General features: G+C 36.7%; 1 protein-coding gene across 4 annotated transcripts in view; it reads right to left on the bottom strand.

Moving 5' to 3' along the window:
- The window catches only part of U2surp (U2 snRNP associated SURP domain containing), a 59,427-nt gene that overhangs the window by 32,549 nt on the left and 4,094 nt on the right, over positions 1-22,784 (bottom strand). The window contains exons 2-13 of one of the 4 annotated variants that reach the window (XM_008850974.3): positions 15,908-15,952; positions 14,139-14,270; positions 10,345-10,443; positions 7,398-7,512; positions 6,819-6,952; positions 5,830-5,897; positions 5,227-5,321; positions 5,109-5,144; positions 4,942-5,024; positions 3,110-3,275; positions 2,135-2,346; positions 1,189-1,232 (exon numbers count right to left, since the gene is read on the bottom strand). In XM_008850974.3, the coding sequence (XP_008849196.1) occupies positions 1,189-1,232; positions 2,135-2,346; positions 3,110-3,275; positions 4,942-5,024; positions 5,109-5,144; positions 5,227-5,321; positions 5,830-5,897; positions 6,819-6,952; positions 7,398-7,512; positions 10,345-10,443; positions 14,139-14,270; positions 15,908-15,952 (1,229 nt within the window). The remainder of the gene's footprint in view (positions 1-1,188; positions 1,233-2,134; positions 2,347-3,109; positions 3,276-4,941; positions 5,025-5,108; positions 5,145-5,226; positions 5,322-5,829; positions 5,898-6,818; positions 6,953-7,397; positions 7,513-10,344; positions 10,444-14,138; positions 14,271-15,907; positions 15,953-22,784) is intronic. The other 3 variants (XM_008850975.3, XM_029554977.1, XM_029554978.1) reach the window with 3 other exon arrangements.

The raw sequence follows: 22,784 nt of genomic DNA, 5'->3' as shown, positions 1-22,784 counted from the left end.
ACATGTTTTTTAATGTTACAAAAATTACTTTTACTGTGAATGTTTTATCAGTGGAAAAATAACCCACTATAGTTTTAAACAGGCTTGTAACTGATAAAATCTATATTTTATAAAATCACAAGTTTATTACTTAAAATCAAAATCTGACAATTAGTTGCTGCTAACTTGAATTCAAGGTCAAAGAATTTTTGTAATCATACTCTTCCCTTAAGGATTATGTAATTTTCTTATTTAAAAATGGCTTTTCAGAATAAAACAGTGTAGTACAAAAATGTTATATTTAAAAGTGCATTATTTTATTTTAAAGCAGTAATTATCTTATTCTGGGCAATCACAACAAAAAAAATGTCTCTCAGTTATAATAAACCACAGTTATTGGAGTCGATCGTACCAATGTCTGGTCAAAAACTGTATACTTTCCCAATCCATCCCATGATGTTTTTCTGGTCCCCCGCTGCCGCAGACAGTTCAGCTGGTGTTGCTCACCAAGGCCAATGTCAAAGAGAATTTGGTATTCTTTTGTGTTCATTTATTATTCAACCAGTGTTGTGTTCCTGTGTTTGGGAAAAGGCTTAGCTTGACTGAGCAAGAGCAAACCTATAGCACGAACTGTTCTTCATTAACAGTATACTTAAAAATAAAAAAAAAAAGGAAGAAAGAAAAATAAAGAGATCCAAATGCCTTTGTTACTATGAATAAAAAGTTTCTAATATGTCCATTGTCCATTGTAAACACTTGGAAATTCTTCTTAAAATCAATTAGAAAAAAAAAAAAACTACATCCAGTATTATCTAAAACCAATGTTGTATATTAAATGTATATTAAATTCAGAAACCAAGAGAAAGGAATATATTGTAACACCTAAAATTTAAGACACATTTTATTTAAAACACCTATTTTTCTCTCACAATAGTTTAACATTATTAGACCAACAACTTCACATTAATCTATTTAACATATTCTAACTTCTAAAGCTAAAAAACCTCTCTCTAACAATAAAAACAAAAAATTGGGCATAAAATCGCAAAGTATACTAATTTAAATTTTAAATATCCCCCCTAAAAAGTACTGGGAAGGAACCATTGCTCAGTCAAGATAGTACCTTTTCCTCAACACCATTTTTTTTTTTCAATTCAGAAGGGGATATTGTCTATATTTAGATCAGTAATAATAAAGAAAAACATGTACCTTTCTGTTGGGATAACCACTTTGACTATGGCTTGCGACAGAGTCTGTATATGAAGTCACATCAGATAATAAACATAGAATATGTGAGTATTGTTAACAAGTAACAAGCAAAAATATACATATGCATTGAAAATACTACACATCTAATCACAAGTTTTGCAGGCAATCACTGCATTTGAAGTAATTATACACTAAGCAATTACATAAATGCAAATGGATGTGTTCAGTGAACAATTAATGTTCACCAAAAGCAAAGACTCAGAACATTCCTGTCAGAATGCACATCAATGCACTGAAATCGGTACTACACTGAGAATTATCAGATAAAGATTTTAATTTGTGAAGTAATTAACTGTTTGCTTCCGACCATACAGTTTGCTACTTTGTTCCCAAGCCTTTAAAACCAGCCCTGTCATTTTAAGTGTAATTAACTCATAACAGAACCAACAAATTCTTATAACTTGAAATTAAGTTGGTTTTATGTTTACTAAAGAAAAATACTCACCCTTTGCTTTTACTAGATTAACTATTTTTAAAATACCATATATGCTGTCAAATAGTCCAATACCTCAAGACCTTGAAAACTAAGCTTGCTGCCATCCCAACAATTTAACTATTTAGGTGGTCTAATTGAAAAGTCACTTAGCCAAATAAAAACTGTCACTTTCTCAGAACAAAGTAAATTCAGATACTGAACTTAAGCAAACCGGGATACAACACTGGATAAAGGGGGAGAAAGCTTAGCAAGTGGTCAAGAATGGTAGCCACAAATAAAATATGACCTACTAGTTCAATACAGGATTTCCATGGGCTAAGGCAGGGAACACATCTATTTATTTAAGAGTTGCCAAACAAAGTAACACACATTTCTATAAAATTGAAAAACACTATCACAAATTTAGTATTTACAAATTAGATGCAGCCTTATGTACACTTTTAAAATTACCTTCTCAAAGTCCTCCTTGTTTTTAGGTGGTGGTAACATGGGAGCATTGGGGTTTTTTAATCGCTCTCTAGGCTGAGCATTAAAAGGCAGTCCGGACGGAGGAGGGGGAAGCGTATGTTCCATCATAGAAGGCGGAATGTATATTGGATGTGGAGGAATAGGTACAGCTTTACCCCAACCTAACTTCATTTCAAACGACATTATCATTTTTCCTAAAAAGAAAGAAAAATGAGAAAGTTATTTTTGCAAACCTTAGAAGAAAAGTATTCCTGGTGACTTGAATTAAATTTTCTTTGTAGCCTTTCCAATTTTATCTAAACTCTCACTAGAGTTTTTATAAATAATTTGGGTACCCAAGCTTGAATCTTTAGACGTTGAGTATAACCCAAAGCAACAGCAGAAGCCAGGAAAGGAGAAAGGGATCATGGGGGAAGAAGGAGTTCTACAAGAGGTTGGTAGGACACAGGTGCTATAAAGAGGGAAATGGGAAGGATGAGGCTTACAAGGGCACATCACTTTACCAAGGAGGAAGAGTAAAACAGGAAGAAGGAGAAAGGAGAGATTAATAATAGGATGTCTAGAAAAGTCATAGTCATGTGATATATATATTTTATAAGCTTACTATATATATAAAAAATCAGTTTTCTCCAGGGACAAGTCCCCCTGATAGGTTATCCAATCCTGTGATCAGCCTTAAACGTGTACTTATGAGCACCACTGAATGAACTCAGCAGGATATGTGTGGGTACATATAAATATATTTATATATATAAAACCATAATAAAAGCGGTCATGAAACTGAGAGGGAATGGGGGGTAAGAGTTGAAGGGGCTCCAGAGGGGAAAGAGAGGGGTGAAATGATGTAAATATTGTAGCCATATATGAAATTCTCAAAAAATAAAAAACTAAAAATAATTAAAATTTCCAAACCAAAGAACTGTCTAACTAGAATCTAGAAATGAATGAGAACCTTACCATTTAAATTTTTTAAAGCTCTTTCAGCATCTCTTCTATTCATAAAGGCCACAAAGCCACAATTTCTTTCTCTTGCTCTTTCTTCGTCAGTTCTAGGCCACATAATTTTTACACTAGCTAATGGTCCAAATCTTCCAAATTCTTGGCACAGCATTTCTTCATTCATCTATTGATGAAGGGGGAAAAAAAAAAGAAACCACAAAAAATTCTATGTATACAGAAAGCGAAGTTATTTTTACAAAATGAAAAGCAACATTTTAATGCTATAATATCATATTCAAGTATTAGGAATTCTGCATACATACAAACCCTGCCCTCCTAAGCAGTTCACAATATTTTCATATAAGGAAAATTCTATTTAAATAAGCTGCTAGGGTTCCAAGTCTACAGAGCTGCAGAAACCAAAGGCATATTTTAAATTCTCTTCTTCCCATTTTAAGATCCTAGAATCTAAAACTTTGTTTGACAGTAGTAGTTTGTGAATTCAACAGCATTTCAAGCAACATTTAAGTTAAAGAGTATATTTGGTGGTGATGAAAACAAAGCTCCGTCACTTCTCTTTCCAGCACCCATCTACCAGTGTAAAATAGAATAGAAAATAGTAAACAGACAATAGGTCAAAAGCCTAATATTTTAAACAGAAAACGTTTGTAACCTCCAAATGCCCTAAATACATAATAACAATAGTGAAGCCAGGAGAAGAATTTTAAAAAGCCAGTATAGTGGCACAGGCTGCAATTCCAGCACAGGAGAAGTGAGGCAGGAGGATATCAAGTTCTAGGCTAGCCTGGGCTACTTAGCAAGACCCTGTTTCAAAAAACAAGAAAACAATTTTAAATAAGGCAAAAGCACAAATACTAGTTTACTGTTATGAAGAGAATAAAGAAAAGGGAACTAGGGAACTCAAAAGGAAGGAAACTCCTCATCAGAAAGAGTTGCTCTCAAGAGTACTGCCCCTCACTGATTTGCTAAAAATAAATAATAGAACTGGCACCTAGTGAAAGATTTCAGAATACAGTCCAGTTACTATAAAGGGAGCCAAGTCTTCAAGAATGTGTAGCAAAACAGGGCTAGAGATGGCTCAGCAGTTAAGCACTGGCTGCTATTACAGAGGACCAGGGTTGATTCCTAGCACCCACATGATGGCTAATAACTGTCCGTAACTCCAGTTTCAGGGACTCCGATGCCCTTTTCTGACCTGTGGGCATTGTACAACAGGGGTGCACCTACCTACATGTAGGCAATACACTCATACACATAAAATAAAAATTTATACACGGGAAAGCCTCACCAATAAAATGAACAAAATGGAAAACAGAATACCAACACTGGATGATAAAGTTGAAGAACTGGACTACTCAAGCAAAGATTATGGAAAATTTAAAAAAACACAGGGGGGCTAGAGAGATGGCTCAGTGGTTAAGAACACTGGCTGTTCTTGCAGAAGACATGGGTTCAAATTCCAGCACCCACACAGCAGCTAACAACCGTCCCCATTAACTCCAGTTCCAGGGGATCCGACACCCTCTTCTGCCCTCCATGAACGTTGCATGACAGGGGTGCACCTACCTACATGTAGGCAATACACTCATACACATAAAATAAAAATTTATACACTAAAAAAAAGGAATGTGTGTAGTAAAACAATTTGGGTCCTACCAGTAAGCTCCAAGTTCCAAGTTTATGAGACAATTACTAAATGCTGTCAAATTCCTTCAGATTTGCCAACTTCAGAATCTTGACTTTATTTTTTAAATTGTCTAACAAAGCAGCCTTTCATTCAAAAAAGTAAAACATAAAGGTCAGTACTTATTTTATTTTACTAACATTACCTGTGGGTTAATGTTTCCAAGGTATAAATTAGTAGTACTTGGATCACCTACATCATGTGAGCCAGGTGCATAATCATCAAGAACTACAAGGAGAAAAAAAAAATTATAACCTGCAAAATACAAAGTGGACAATTTCTATTAATTAAAAAAGCAAAAAACTGTATTACCACCAGATGATCTATTTCTTCTTGAAGGCACGTCCACTTAAAGAGAAAAAAAGAGAAGAACTCTTAATTTTTAGAATTATTCATCATAAATATGCACATTAAAGTAAATGTCACTTACTAGAACGACGCTGCCCATCAGAATCTGACTGAGGAGGCTCAAATCGACTTAATCTGCCCTTTGTTTTATGTCTCTCATCACGTTCTTCTTGAATTCTGTTGAGAAATTTTATTATCAAGAGTAAGCCACTCACATTTAATAACAGAGCTTATTTTACTTATCAACTTTAAGTCACTTGATATATTTGTAATTACCAGTAATGATAACCAAGATTAGGGAGTTCCTCAACTACATGAGAGGAATGGGCAAATTTCTATTAATCTCCCATGGAAAACAATGCCCTTTTTGGGGTGACAAGAAATTGGATATTAAACTACTGCCTGCATTTGTTGTTTCTTATTAGGTTTGATGACATCTCAACTCCTACCCTGGTGAGCATATTGTATTCCAGCCAAGAAATAAATCAACTGAATTAAATCTCTATGTTGCAAGCAAACAACATAAGACAATGATTGAATGACTGCTCACTTTCAAACATACTCTATCATCTGTATCTACAACAAGCTCATCGCAAGCTAGCTAACAATAACTAGCATGCATACCAGTATCTGTAAGTATCAGTTCAATATATCTATGATAGTTAGTTCTCCATAGAAAACTTACTGTTTTAATTCTTCTTTGAAGAGTTCCAAATTGCTTTTTTTCTTTTCTTTCTCCCCCTTCTTCAGTGGCTATGAAAATCAAGACAAGTTATAGTTGAAACAAAAAAGATTAAATGAAATTATTGATTTATTTTGGGGTGATAAAAATGTTTTAAAACTGCAGAACTGCAATTTTTGAACAACTGGCAATACGCTTAAAAAACCCACCTAATTATATACATTTGGGGTGAATTTTTGTGCTATGTAAATTACACCTCAACAAACCTATTTTTAAAGTGCTTTCAGAGATCTCCTAAAAGCCACAAGAAAACTTAGTCTCAGTATTCAAATGTAATCACACTTATTCACCGTATGTGGCTCCAAGTCTGATTCCACATTTATAAATCTACTGTGTCCTGTGAAAATCCTTTTATTTTTGGTCTTTTTGAGACAGGGTCTCCCTATGTCAACCAAGCTGACCTTGAATTCGCAGAGATCCACCTGCCTCTGCATCCTGAGTGCTGGGATTAAAGATTGCACCACCACACCCAGCCCAAAAATCCTACTTCTAAAAGAGTAAAAAATTCCTTAACCATCAAAAACATTTAAAAGAGTGACATTAGCTCTGACAGTAATTTCTTAAAAGCTCCTAAACCATGCTGAGAAACACATAGTACATGTTGTTAATAATTTTAATATCTTGGTTCAAAAATGTTTAGAATAGACAATCATATTATCTTACATTTGCAACCAAAGTATAGGCAACTTCTGACTTGCAATATACATAATATGAATACCGTAAGAAATGTTCAAAAATATTATCAACTGCATGCCCTTATCTATTACTTCTCATCTACATGAATTACTGAGTCAGATAACAGCAAAACTCAACACCTACCCCAAAACTTATAAAACCATAAAAATTTCCTTACAGGGGATGTACTCAAAAGTATCATTGGCAGTATCATCTTTGGCAGACAGTAAATGTTCAATTATTTAATAATGTCTTACAGGTTTTTTCGTTTCTATCACAAGAAGAGATGGCGGTCTTTCATTGGATGACTGATTTGGAGGGTTTTTCTGATCTGCAAATCTTGAAGATGGCTTATAGATTTTACCTCGTTTTTCATCTGTTTCATGTTCATCTGAAATATAAATGTTGTTGTAAAACTGACTTTAAATCATGTGGCTTCACTGTTTTTATTTAAATAAAAATTATTAAGAAGCTTTAATATTAAAATGTTATTGTGCATATGAAATTACATTCAAATACTATCCTACCCTGAAAAAAAAAAATCACAATTTAATCACTTTAAAGCAAAACTATGAAATACACTAAAATTTCTATAACATACTGTTTCAAAACTTAAAAGATATTTTTTAATAGTGCCTTCATCACTCCACAGTAATCACATTTAGTATCTCATTAATCTGTATTTGGCCATTTGTTTTGCTAATTAGTTTAACCACCAGAGGGTGCTGATAGAAAAGAAATGTGAAATTCAAAGTGGAACTATTTCCATAATTAACCTATAAGTCACCCAACCATTTGACTCGGGATCTGTTCAAGAACGGTAATACTGGACTTACCTTTAGCTGCATTAACAACCCCTCCTCGAACAAATGTTTTCACCTTATTACCATCACTTCCTTCAAAAGCAGCAAGAAATTCCTCATAAATTTCAGCAGCAGCCTTTTCATCCTCCTAAATATGTAACAAAAGATTAGTAACAGAAAAATTATTTTGTTTGTTTGGGTTTTATTTTGTGACAGAATCTCACCATGTGTCCCTGGCTGGCCTGGAACTCAAGAGATCTGCCTGCCTCTGCCTCCAGAGTGCTGGGATCAAGGGCGTGCACCAGCACCCCAGCTTAACAACTACTTTGGCAGAGTTATGTTCATAAGAAATAACGTAGATGAAGCTGGCATGGTGGCATATGCCTTCAACTGCAGCACCTGGGAGGCAGAGGCAGGAAGGTATCTATGAGATCAAGGCCAGCCTGGTATACAGTGAGGTCCAGCCAGGCCAGGGAGAGCCCATCTTATAAAACAAAAATTAAATAATGTAGATGAAAGGTTTCCCTTCACAATTCTAATAACATCGAGTCCTTGGCCACCATGCCTGGTTTAAAAATTACTTAACAGAGTAAATTCATTAAGAAACAATGTAGATGAAATCTCTTCCTTCCCAAGTTAAGTAATTTTAATACCCAATCCTTGGTAGATATTAGATACTAATTAATAGTGAAGCTAAAAGAGGCTTTGCTCATTTACTGGAAATTTATAGAAACAGAACTCGCCACATATAGGTTAACAAATATTTATTTAAAGAAAATTTGAGGACCAAACTGTAAGTCAACTTGAGTATGAAAGTGTATTATCCTATTACTATTGAATAAGTTTTCCAAGGCATGATAACTTAAATTCATCAAATATAAAGATTCTGTTTGCAAATCACTGAATATATAATAAAAATGAAGCTACAGTATGTACTCTTGACATGGCATTAAAAAAATAATAATCACAGAAGAACCTTAACATTTTCAGTTACAGACCATCTAAATGTCTCCAAAGTATTTATGAAGAACACCAAGCCAAAGCCAGGCATGGTGGCACAGACCTTTAATCCCAGCACTCAGGTGGCAAAGGCAGGCAGATCTATGAGTTCCAGTTCAGTCTGGTCTGTGAGCTCCAGTTCAGCCGGAGCTACACAGTGAAACCTTGTCTTGTCCCAAAAAAAAGAAAAAGAAAAAAAGGCAAGAATGGCTAGCCACACCTATAATTCCAGCACTTTGGGGATAGAAGTAGGAGGACAGAGAGTTCCAGGCCAGGCTGAGCTACATAAAGACTCTGCCTCAAAAACAAAATCATAGAACAAATAAGAAATACAGTCAATAGCATGTAGCAATTTACTATTCAATAAAAGGAGTAAGTATCCCAATAAAGGGATTCAATATACCAATAAAAGGAGTATCTCCAATCAGTGGCAAAACATGGACTTTTTAATAAGCGATACAGGGATAATGGATACTCACTCATTTGGAAAAAGATGAACATAATCAATTCTTTTTACCAAGAAAACTACATAAATAATATTTGATTTTCTTAACAATGAAACCAGGCAAGTACTGTTAAGAAAATTTAGGGAAAATAAATAAATAACCAACCACAGAATTCCTAAGGAAAGACTGACAAATCTGATTATTTAACAAGAGTTTTTAAAAGGAAGAATAAAATCAGAAGGAAACTAAAAAGAAAACAAGAAAATAAGAGAGAGGGGGGACACCGCACAACTTTACTCCTAACGAAAGAACTGCTATTTGAGCAGGGTGATAGCTCCAGTACTTGGAGGCAGAGGCAGGTGGATCTCTGTGAGATCAAGGCCAGCCTGATCTACATAGCAAGTTCCAGGCCAGCTGGGGCTTCAGGGAGACACTGCCTCATAAAGACAAGAAAACAAACCAAACAAAAAGAATTGTGAATTTAAAACCACACTGAGATCCTATTTTCCACACAGCAGACTGGCAGGAACTCCTGCAGCGAATTCCTCCACTTGCAGTGTATGCAAAAACCGGAAATCATCCATACCAACAGGAAACACAATGTCTCTGCCCTAAGAGAGCAGCTGGACAATGACAAACACAGTAAAACTACTTTTAGTCACTATGGTTCAACCCAATAATCTCACTTCTCATTTCTAGGAATATATCCTAAAGACATTAAAAAAAAAAAAAAAAAGGCACCTATGTATAGCAGTATCCACAATATCATTATTTGTTACATAATGGCAAGACCAAAACCACAAATACTCGGGGCTGGAGAGATGGCTCAGTGGTTAAGAGCACTGGCTGCTCTTTCAGAAACCCAGGTTCAGTTCCCAGCACCCAAACAGTGGCTAGCAACCATCTGTAACTCCAGTTCCAGGGGATCCAACACCCTCTTCTGTCCTCCAAGGGCACTGCACAACACAGGTGCACATACATACATACAGGCAAATCTATAAAACTATAAAAAGGTAGACTATTTCACCAGGAGTGGTGGCACACAACTTTAATCCCAGCACTCAGGAGGCAGAGGTAGGTGGAGCTCTGTGAGTTTGAGGCCAGCCTGGTCTATATAGCTAGTTCCAGGCCAGCTGGGGCTCCAGGGAGACCCTATCTCAATAAGACAAAAAAAGGGGGGGAGGGGTAAGAATATTTCTATCCTAAAAGTAATACAGCAAGCTATTATTCATCTATACAGTATCGCATACACACACACACACACACACACACACACACACACACACAACTTTTGTAAAAATAAATAAATCAGAAAACTAAAATCATCACATAAAGAGAAGCAGATCAGAGGAAACAAGGGGAGAAGCTGCACTCATTTAAATGTCCCTTGTGTTAAAGACGTGGCTTGTGCATGGGGTTGAGCAACATCATGTGGGTCAGAATCCTTCAGTTGTTTTACTGCTCACATACTTATTGCTTCCATAGACATATTCATGTTTGTCCAAGTATAATCCAAAATACATTTTAAACATTACCTTTTTCTTTAATTCCTCTTGTTCCTTCTTACTCAAAGTTCGCTTTGCTGTGCTCATTTTTCCAATACTGAATGCTTTAAGTTTGTTCTCTAGAAGAGGCTATGAAAAAAATAAAGACTTTTGTTTTTACATACATATTCTTAATGTTATCTATAAATTTAATATACTTTAACTGAGAATCAAATGTATGGAATAGGTAGTTTAATGCTTGGGATTACTCCAAGCATCAGAGACCTGTCTTGGGCTTCATTCTGATGTAAATACCCACTCATTAAAGAAGGCCTTTATTGGCTAGCTCAAAGTCAGTAACAGGCAAAAGCCATTTTAAAAAAGAAAAGAGGAAAAAAATGGGAAAAAGAACAAAGAGATAGATACCAAGGTTTAGAACAAAAATTACAACAAAGGAGACGGAAAAATACAGTTATCTCTAGGCAAAAGCAGCAATTATGAACCTACCGCCTACAACTTCTACATCAGGATTACAAATCGCATCACATTCTTTAATGACTTAAGTCCTTATTTATCAACAGTCCTGATATTAAGAACATAGTTTCATTTTCTTTGCTGGGAATGTATCACCTATATTACTTCTGGTTTCAGCAGAAGTAAAATTGCATTAATTATTTCTTAAAATATTTATTTAGTGGCTAGGCATGGTGGTGCATGCCTTTAATCCCAGTGTTTGGGAGGCAGAAGCAGGTGGATCTCTGTGAGTTCCAGGCCAGCCTGGAGTACATAGTGAGTTCCAGGCCAGCTGGGGCTCCAGGGAGATGCTGTCTCAAAAAAAAAAAAAAGAAAAAATTCATTGTATTTATTTTATGTGTATGAGTGTACTGCCTGCATGTATGTAAGTGTACCAATGTCATTCAATCCCTGCAGAGCTCAGAAGAGGGCACTGAATTCTCCTGGAACTGGAGTTACGGATGGTTGTTAACTGGGAATCGAATCCAGGTTCTCGCAAGAGTAGCCAGTGTTCTTAACCAGTGAGCAATCTCTCCAGTCCTGTATCAGTTATTTTTGAACACACAACCCTAATCTGAAAATTCAAAATCCAAAGTTACAAGTAGAATATTCCATACCTAAATCTCATGAAACAGCTTGTGGTCAAAATGCAGGTACAAAATACCAAATACCTTTGGGTTATATGTATAAGAAATGAATTTCATGTTTAGATGTGGGTCCTCATGTTACATGAAAATATTGCAAACTTCAAAATATGAAAATTAACCATCCAAATCCAAAACACTTCTCATGCCAAGCAATTCAGACAAATGACATTCGACATTTAAGAAAACAGTATTTGGCAGCACTAAGGGGATTCAGTGGGTTTTAAAAAAGAGTACAAGACCTCTGTGTAGGCAAGCTTGAGTCACACCTCCTTCCCATGCTCCAAGAACTCGATGGGGGAGTCAGTTACCCCTCCCACCCAATCAGTCTAGTTGCATGTGGGGGAGGGGCCAAGGATAGATATAAGCCAAGAACACCATAAGGCACCTCTCGCCATTTTGCATGGCTGGCGGGAAGTCACAGGATCTATATTGAGTGTGGATTTTCCAGTGCAGAGGTAAATGGAGAGGCACCAACTTTTGTGTAAATAAACCCCCACCCTATGTTCTGTTAGCAAACCCAATAAACTCATTAAGATTTAAAAAAAAAAAGAAAGCAGAACTAATGGAAACCTTCATTATCCTACCAAAGTTGACCCCATGTTGGTAAGTCCTTTGGTCTTTGATTTCTTATTCCTATATTTCCCCCTTAAACTTCATTGTATATATATTTTTACGTAATCTGCTTCAAGTTATTTCTGGAAAAATGTGTTAAAAATTGCCTCTTCGGAATAAAAATAGTAAAAAAAAATTAAATAAAGGAGTACAAGAAGTTGGGAAGGATAAATGGTGGGTGGTATGGGAAGAGCTGGTATGGGAAGTGGTGCTGTGGATTTGATCAAAACACATTACATATGCATGAAATGCTCCCACAAACTTAAAAAAAAAGAGCATTTATAAAAAAGTTTTTGTTTATTTTATGTATATGGGTAGGGGGACATATGTGCCATGGTCTGTATGTGGAGGTTAAAGGGTAACTTGCAAGAGTTGGTTCTTGCCATCTACCACGTGGGTCCCAAGGATCAAATTCAGATTGGCAAGGTTGGTGGCAAGTGCCTTACCCACTGAGCCACCTCACTGGTCTAAGAAAGCAGTATGTTAAGTCTTCATTTGTGTAACTCACAAGCATGTGCTTTCTGAAATTTGGTTTGAATAACTTGTAGACCTTCAATTGTTTCATCTGCTAGTCATATGATTCATAAGCTAAAAGGTAGGATTATTGATCATTTATTAAATCCAAGCTAAAATATTGAAATCTGAAGGTTTCTCTCCTTCTTACTAAAATGAAAGTTAACAAAAACTCCTAAATTATACTGTCTCAATTCCATTTATTAAGCAGCCTTGCCTCTGGGAGTTGCAGTATGGAAGAGAACATGGATGCCACCTATGTCACAATTGTATTAAAACCTAAAACCCTCTGAGAAATATAGGCAATCATTCAACGCCCTGTCTTTGGAGTCAACACCCTGTGATCATTCAACGTCTTTGGAGTCAGCATCAAAAGTTTAAACAAATGAAAATCACACATAAATTCAATGAAAAACAATTTTAAGAAACAAAACTTGTGCTCCATTTTGATTTATATCCTAATAGCTACATATTGAGGGAAGAAAAGGCAAAGGAAATACTGAGTGCTTACTCAAACAAATAATGTAATTGTCAATAGAAGCTTTGTTTTTGCTGAAATGAATACTAGAACTGGAAACAGGTCATGTTAAGATTCCTTTAAGAATCTATGATAGAAAAATAAAATTATGCTTAGAAAAGTCTGTGATAAATAGTAAAAATTAGCTGATGACTATGTTATTATATTTTCTAAATTTAATCACAAGAAAAATTAAGTTGTACACTTTTTTTTTTTTAACAGTACTAGGGATTGAGCAGAGGGCCTTGTACATGCTAGACAAATACTCTACCACTAACCTATATATCCACCCCAAGAAAAATGTTTGGAAATCTGTACATATATGTGCACATACATACAAACATGAACATACAAAACATATACACAAATGCAGAGAACTTACCTGTTCCTGACTACCTGAAGAATGCACTTAACAAAGTGACCAGTATCTAGCCTTGTTCGCTTTCAGAGTGAGAACATAAGTTCTTAAGAATGCAAGGACTGTGTCTTATTATTTGTTATTTGTTTTGTCTCTCTGTGTGTGTGTGTGTGTGTGTGTGTGTGTGTGTGTGTGTGTGTGTGTGTGTATGTACGTGTACATACATGACTGTATGTGGGTATGCATACCGAGACAAACGTGGAGAACAGAGGACAACTTTGTAAAGTCATTTCCATCCTCTGACCTTACATAGGTTCCAGAGATCCAACTTAAGCGTTTAGGCTTGCACAGCACTTTTATCCACCGAACCATTTCACAAGCCCCAAGCACTGTGTCTCATATGCCTGCATAGTTCTAAAGACTCAATAATAAATCAGGAGGAAAAACAAACCTAACGATATCCATTTTATATTCAAAATGCTAGCTGTTCAAGTAAAATTAAATACTTTAAATGAAACATCTCATGAGCTAAAAAAAATTCCTTTAAATAAACTGGAGTTTATCATAGTAGGGTACTGTTGAAAAGCATAAAATGAAACAAATACAAAACCAAGATATTCCACCACCAAATTCAAAGTCAGAGTAAAATCATTAGCCATCCTTTCTGATCTTTACTAATACTCACTCTTGAGAGATTCTGATGAGGAGAATCACAAAGGCTTTCACGGGCACTTTCATTCCTATAATTATGTTTTCTTGGGCTTTTAGGTCGTGTCCGACTTGGCATATCACTATCTGAGGGTCCAGATGCATCCATCTTTGGATAAAGTTTTAAAAATAATTTCAAAAATTATATACATAGTATTGAAACCTAGAATTAATCCAAGAGCCTACATATTAACAAATTACACTAGTTTATCAAATCCACATTTTTAAATATCACCACTGATTTCACAAGGAAATTCCTTAAGAACAGGGGATGTTTTCAGTGATTCAGATTTGCTGCTGACACCTCAAACTGGCAACATTTGTTACTCCTGAAGTAGTAAATTCTTTCCTTCATTTTCAAGAATGACCAAAGTCAGATTAACAAGTTGTGTCTGACATTCAAGTAAGAATGGTAGTCCACTGAAAAGCAGCAAGCTCAATCTTCAATTCAATCACATAGGTCCTCTTCTTCAAAGCATAATATCACACTGCAGTAAGCAGACCTTCTATGTACTTGTTTCATCACACAGGATACTAAAGACCCAAACATGAGTCAAGTCTTAATAATTTTGACACCTTCAGGAAAAAAGCATTACCTTTCTTATTAGAAGGTCTTGTTCTATACAGCAGGCTAACCTGAAACTCATGATCCCATGATCTTCCTGCTTTATCCTCACAAATGCTGGGATTACAGGCAGGCCCACCCCCACCCTACCCAGGCCCAACTACTGAAAGTTCTTAAGTGAAACTAGCATATTTTTACTGTGCATGGTTGGGAAGAATACAATGTCTACAATATATTTTAGAATCACTTAATTCACACTAATGTGCCAATGGTTTACCTACGAAATGCTTCTGCACTATCAGTGAAAATGTCAACAGTGAGAAAAGCAAAGCATGCTTTGACATTTTTATGAAAGTTTTTTGTCTTTCTGGTGGGGGGAGGGGTGTGTGCATTTGTGTGTGCATGTGAAGTCCATAAGTCGGTGTTGGGTATAACCCCCAGTCACTTTGCACCTTATTTTTTGAGACAAGGTCTCTCACTGAACCTAGAACTCGAGAATTCACATAGACTGGCTAGCCAGAAAGCTCCAGGGATCCATCCACCTGTCTCTACTTCCCCAGAGCTGGGATTAGATATGAAACCCCTAGCCCCCACCTTTTTATATGGGTTCTGGGATCTGAACACAGGTCCTCATGCTTGCATGACAAGCATTTTACCAACCAAGCCATCTCCTCAAGGCCCTATTACAAAAGTTCTGAGTTCACAGACTCCCTAAAGTTCTCAGTGACTGCAGGAGTCTGCAGACCAACTACTATAACTTACTGCGGTACTCAAAATGCCAAGAACCTATTAACAAAAAAGGTACACACCTACCAAGAAAATAAATAATTATACCCTTCTACTGCAGAGCATGATGCCATTAGAAAGAACAGGTCAGTGCTGCCTATTCCAACTGATTTGAGATTTTTTCAATAAATAGGTACAATGTGCAGCAAGAAAAGAACGCATATAATGAAATCTCATAGTAAATATGTAAATATACATTCACGTATACCAGATTTTATAAGCACAAGAAAGAAAATACAAACATTAAGATTCTAACATAGTCTGAGGGAGCTTATATAAACAAAACACAAAAAGGAAGATAAAAATCTTCACTTAACTATTTACCATGTAAATCAAACATACACAGATTTTATACAAAGAGACATTTTAAAGAGAAATGTTCTCTTTATACTTACATGTGCATCTGAAGATCCAGATGAATGAACATCTGATGATCTGGTCTACAAATACCAAAAAAAAAGCCAATCATTTAAAGAACCAGAAAATGTCGTTTTATACTATTTAGTGTTGTAGGGATTTAATCTTCCTTAACTTTCAGTAATTTTTTTTTTTCAGCTAATGAAACTGAACATTGCAATCTCTGACTTACAAAAGGGTTATGATCCAAGGAAAACGTGCAAGTCATTCTCTAAAATTCACAATGCATATTTTTAGACACATGATATATAAAATGCTAATGAAAGACTGGAGACTATAGTTACCTTTTCATAGTACAAACTAAAAATCTGACCGCTATTCTTATAACAATATATATACAAAGGCTTTTCCCAAGTCCCAACACTGCCACAGTGCCGCCAGAGCAGGACTTCTTAGTATACAGTAAAGAAATAGCTCTTCCCTTTTCCTACCACTCAAAGCCACACAAATAATGGATTCTAATAGCAAGAAAATCCACATTATCCTTTACTGCCTAGGAGAAAGCACAACATCTACCTCTGAACTAGTTCAAAAATAGGAAAATATCAACTCTCCAAACAACCACCATTTTCAGCTTGCTTTGTAATGCAGCATGCCACAGGCTATAAACACTTGCACAAAAAACTCAGTCTCCAAATAATGACATTTTCCAACAGAGTCAACTGTTAAAATTATACTACATGGCATCTTTCTGAAATTTTTACTTAGAGACCATATCAACAATATTCAAACTTACTTATGTAGTGCAATTTTATTTAGCAGCTCAAAATCCTACAGGAAAATAAGGAGCAAGGGAATTGCCAAAATAACCCTGAAGTTCACACAGAAGCAGCTTGCAAGAAAGCAGCTTTTAAAAACATTTCTTTAATCTATTGGTACCAGGCTCAAATAGTCATTTCTTTAATCTATTGGTACCAGATTGAAATGGTCATTTCTAGGATTTAAAAATAAAGTCACTGGATACTCTGCCTATTTTCACACAGTTAACTCTTTCCTGACTCCAAGAGATGAAGCTCCTTCTGTAATCTAATCAAGAATATCACTTAGGGCCAGTGAGATAGCCCAGTAGTAAAAGTGCTTGCCACCAGGCCTATTGACCCGAGCCACCAGGCCTGTTGACCCGAGTTCACCCGCTGGGACCCACAGGGTAAAAGAAGAGCACCAAGTCCCACAAGCGTCCTTTGACCTCCACTGGAGAGCAGCGGCATATGCATAGGTGCATGCATACACATACATAAATAAATAAAAATGCTAAAAAATATTTAGAAGAGAATCAAATAACTATTCACCAAATTGGTAAATAATCTCAAAACAAATGTAAGCAGTACAAAAGTTAGCCTTCAATGTAATACAATATGAAGAATTTGTAAATAAAGCAAAAACAGCACAACTTATGAAGAATCAGCTGATTTCAAATGACAGGTGTGAACATATTTACTGCAACCACACTGATATCCTGTTGTAGCTACCCAGCATTCACAACAGAATTTTTTTAGACTTAAGATCAACAGACATGAAAGTTATAGTTTATACCATTCTTTATTTCATTTTATGTGTATGTAGTATACGTGTATGCACACACGTGGGGTGGGGTTGCGCACGTGCATGTGAAGGAGAGCAGAGGACGCATGGTCTCCTCTGTTGCTCTCTGCTTTATTCCCTGAGACAGAGTCTCACTGAACCTGGAGCTCTCCATTTTTTTGGCAAGGCTGGAGGCCAGCAATCCCCAACAATCCTGCTACATCATCACACCACTCCCAGGCACACAAGGTATAGGTGACAAGGCTATGTGCAGCTTTTCACATACGTCCTGGGAATCCAAACTCAGGTCTTCATGTCTGTTGCTCTCTGCTTTATTCCCTGAGACAGAGTCTCACTGAACCTGGAGCTCTCCATTTTTTTGGCAAGGCTGGAGGCCAGCAATCCCCAACAATCCTGCTACATCATCACACCACTCCCAGGCACACAAGGTATAGGTGACAAGCCTATGCGCAGCTTTTCACATACGTCCTGGGAATCCAAACTCAGGTCTTCATGTTGCACAGCATGCATTCTCACCCACTGAGCCATCTTCCTATTTTTTTTAAAAATAGCCAAGTCTGAAAGCTAGTGGGCTAAGGTAAAATACAGCACAAATGTAAACACTATAAAGAACCTGAGCCTCTTCCCCTCCTTACACTAGAACTGAACTGCACTATGTCTTGGCTTGCTTTTTAAAAGTGAAAAATACAAACTAATCATTAAAGGTCTTCTGAAGTCTATCGCACTATTCCTCATGCAAATGGACAGGCTCAAAAGGAAAAATGAAGGGAAAAATTGACAAAGGAGACACATACCATTATCTTAAAGCAGAGACAGTAACAGTATGAATGTAAGGAACCCCCCCACACACATACAAAAAAGTGGAAAAGAAGATTCTGCCGCTGTGTGCTGCTGAGAGAATACGGTTCATCATGCTGGCTGACAATAAAAACCAGTGTTTTTCTTGCCAGTCCCACTTTACTTCAAATTAAAGATACCCCCCCCAAGAATACTCAGCTTCAAAGCCTCTACAGCATCTACAGCACCATGCCTAGTCAGTTCTCCATCTCCTATCTCCTCAGCGTCCTCTTACTCTCCAAAGCATTCACAATTTAACAATCTCTCCCATAAGAAGCACATCAACATCTTTATTATACTGAAACAATTTCCAATTACTGGTTCTCAATCTTGGTCATCTCTAGAACTTCCTTTACCAACCCATAATCAGCTGAGTCAAATCCTGTTCCTCTTACCTTTCTTCTATGGGGACCTTCTTTTCCCTTCTAAAGACATCACTGATGTTCTCTTTATGGGCACATCTCTTACTTAACTGACAATGTAGCTCACACTGAAGCTACCTAAAATAAGATAGAGAGCTCCTGCCTCTAGAAACTAATTTAAAAAAAATTTTTTTACATTTATTTATTTGTAGGTGTGCGTACACACTGTATGCACACCCACGGTGTGGAGATCAGAAGACAGCTTGTGGGAGAGTCCAGGTCTCTCCTTCCACCATGCAGGTGAGAAGTGGGGGGAGGGGTGGTGTTGAACTCTGGTGGTCTGGCTTCTTTACTGACCTTATAAGCCATCTTCCTGGCCCCCTAGAAAGTACCTTAAAGAGAAAAGACAATTGAAGCAATGTGGCTACATACACTGGCAAGCCAATCTTAACAAGGCAGAAAAAGGAAAGTTGTTGGGAAAAGCTTCTAGGAAAAGATGTGAAGAAGGTATTTGAGGCAATCCTTCACACATACCAGCACCATTGCAATGGCTCTAGCCTCTGGACCTCCAAACCTTCAAATTCTTCCTAATCCATATTCTGGAATACTCTGCTAAAGAACTTTCCCACCTGAAATTTCTCATGCCTCTATAGTTTTATTTCCTAGCATTCAAACTGCTCCATAGCCCAAACATATCTTTCCAGTCTTAATTCCATATATCCTCCCATGAAAGTCCACTATGCATTACCTGAACTGGATCATTTATCAATTCATTTCCCAGTAATTTATTTTCTTCACCTTACCACTCTCTTTCTAGCCTTCAAAACTCTGCTCACTGCTCAAAGCAGTCAGTCAAATGCCACTAAGCTCTTGAAGGCTCCCAATCTGTACCCAAGCAGGTGTGATTTCCTTCAGATACTCTGACACTCTGCCTATTGCCTTCTACTACACAGCATGCTCCTGACAAACTAAGTCTTACAGCATGCTCAATATCTAGCAATAATAATAACAAGCTCAAGATCTAGCAAGTAATCTGGTCTCAAGAACCACTGACTTATAATCTAAACAAATACATACCAAAAGTTACACTCTACACTGTCAGCACACTATGGTACCCATTCATTAGTAAGCAGCTGTTCAAGATAAACCAAGGTTTTCACTTAACACACACACTCACACACACACACAAACAATAACAACAACTTTGAGGGCATTAAGACATTCTTTACAATATAGATATTTAATCACACCCAAGACATTATCAATATAGAAAAAGCTTTAAATATATTTAGCTTTCAAAAATATTATTTCAAGATGAGAGTCTAAGTGACAGCATGCATACAGCATGCACAAGGCCCTGGGATCAATTCCCAGCAGCAACAATAAAGTGTATGAGGCAAAGAGTTTTTAAAATTAATGTTTTTTAACATTTTAAAATCCTGTAGCAAATTTTTACTTTTATTTCAAAAATTAGGTTCTTTGTAAAAAAAAAAAAAAGAGCAAAAGAGAGAAAGAAAGAGAGACAGAGAAGTTTTCAACTTGCATACGAAATGATCTCTTCATTTATCTGTCACTAAGGCAACTGGCTATCTTTTCTAAGGTTTTCATTCCAAGGAAAACCATTTCAGAAAAATCCAAGAGAAAACAAAAAGACTTTTAGGAAACAATTGACTCAGTACAATAAGGAATCAACAGTCATATTCTAGCAACAGTACTGCAGGCTCACTTCTAAAACATACTATCAAGAAAGTGGGAGTTCAGGGGCTGGGGATGTAACTCTTGCCCAGTATGTACTAGACTCTGATGTGGTAGCATAAGCCTGTAATCCTAGCATTCAGGAGGTATAGACAGAAGGATCAGAGTTCAAGGTCATCCAAAGCTACATGAAGAATTAAGGGCCAGGTGAGGCAGCCCACACCTTTAATTCCAGAACCCATGAGGACAAAGGCAGGCCATGAGATCTTGAAGAGTTCACAGGGGGGTTTCACGCCAGCCAGGGCCACAGGGTGACACCCTGCCTCAAAAAGAGCAGCCAGCCAAAAAGTGTGTGGGTGGGAGGGGTGGGATATCATACTTCTTATTTCCAATCAAAAACATAACCAATCACCTCCCTATCTCCCACCAAAAACTGAACCATCATATATTTTAAGAGAAAGTTTGGGGGTGGGGGACAAAAGAAAGTTAACAACCATGCCATATTAAAGATTTGGTAACTATGAAGAGCCTAATTTTCAAGGTTTGTGTCCTGTTTGGAGTTTTTCAAACTTAAATTTTCAGATATCACCAAAAAAAAACCAACCAAACAAACAAAAAAAAAAAAAACACTGAAAGTAATAAATGGGGATCTCAAGCCTTATTTTACTCATTTTTACTTCCTTTTTTTTTTTTTGGTCTTTTTGAGACAGGGTATCCTTGTAGCCTCAGCTGACCTGGAACTTGCTATGTAGACCAGGCTGGCCTTGAACTCACAGAGATCTGCCTGCCTCTGCCTCTGCCTCCGGAGTGCTAGGATTTTATTTTTTTTTAAGTGTTATTTTTTGCTAATAAGCAAAGGCAGTAAAATAGCTCCTAAAGCAATTCAGTACTTAGATTCCCAGGGAGTCTGTATAGTATTTCCTGTTTTATTCATTCACTTTTATAACACAACATGTGGTGGTAAGACAAAAAACAGGTACTGGAAAAGATGAGATGGCTCAGCAAATAAAAGCACTTGCTGCCAAGTGGGATGGCCTGAGCTTCAACTCCCAGGACCTATGTGGTGGACAAAAGAGAGAACCAACTGCAGAGAGTTGTCCTTTGACCTCCACCTGCACCCACACATAAATAAATAAAAATGTGAGGGAAAAAAAAAAAAGACATTGCCAGAGTGAAATAACAGGGCACAGAATCCCACTATAGTTGCAATTTTACCAGCATCAGACATACAGAGAAAAGAAAATGTCATTCTCTTTATATCCTTATTTGTCTGAACATGCAAACAAAATAATTAAGGTCAAAATAATACTTTTTTTTTTTCATGTTTTTCAGACAGGGTTTCCTGGAGCCCCAGCTGGCCTGGAACTCACAATGTAGACCAGGCTGGTCCAGATCTTACACAGATCTGCCAGCCTCTACCACCCAAGTGATGGGATTAAAGGCGTGCACCCACACCCAACGAAGTAATAATTTTTATTTTTTATTTTATGTGTATGAGTGTATTGCCTGCATGTAAGTGCACCCATGTCATGCAATGCCTGAAGAAGTCAGAAGAGGGCTAGTTGGATCCCCTGGAACTGGAGTTAGGGACCACCGTCAGCTGCCATGTGGGTGCTGGGAATCAACCCAGATTCTCTGCAAGAGCAGTCAGTGCTCTTAACCACTGAACCATCTCTCCAGTCCCCAAAACAATGATTTTTAATAAACTTTAAAAAAAAATGTTTAACAATGTTTTAAGTTAACAATTATAAGGTTCCGTCTCTCCTCTCAAAAACAAAGCTGCAAGATGGCACTAAAACCCCTCCTAAAATCAAGCAATACTTATAGTCGAATAATAATAAATGCACGGGAGATTTCAAGTTCATTTCTAAAATATCTACTCAATGTCTACCATCTGCTAGGTTTTAAAATGCAAAAGTATAGCGCAATTACACGGAAAGTCAAAAGGCATGTGGGGGGACAAGCCCTCACAGCAGGTCACCTTATCATGGACAACTACATATACTGGTATATCATTTGACTATGCATACATAAAATTAATTTTAAAACAAAAAGAAACTAGAGGTTACATGTTTATTTTGCAAATAATAGATATTAATGGGACCAGAAATATAACTCAAAGGGTAAAGGCACTTGCCGCTCAAGCCTGGAAACCTGAGTTTGAGCCCCAGAACCCACATAAAGGGAGAAGATAACCAATTATACTGTATTAGCTGATGACTTTCACATATATACTGTGGCTCTTGAGCACATACACAACTTTTTTTTTAAAGAGACATTAATAATTTTCATACTCAATGACAAAACCCACTGTATTCTGTACAGTTAACATTTTCTTCAATGTCTAGGAATGATTAATAAGCACCGCTACCCATATTAATGGAAATTTAACTTCCAAAGAAAGAGTATTAAACAGAAG

Source organism: Nannospalax galili, unplaced genomic scaffold (genome assembly GCF_000622305.1).
Source record: "Nannospalax galili isolate Female #2095 unplaced genomic scaffold, S.galili_v1.0 scaffold506, whole genome shotgun sequence".
Classification (NCBI taxonomy): Eukaryota; Metazoa; Chordata; class Mammalia; order Rodentia; family Spalacidae; genus Nannospalax; species Nannospalax galili.
The sequence above is the reverse complement of the archived record's forward strand: the minus strand, read 5'-3'. Positions and strand labels throughout refer to the sequence as shown.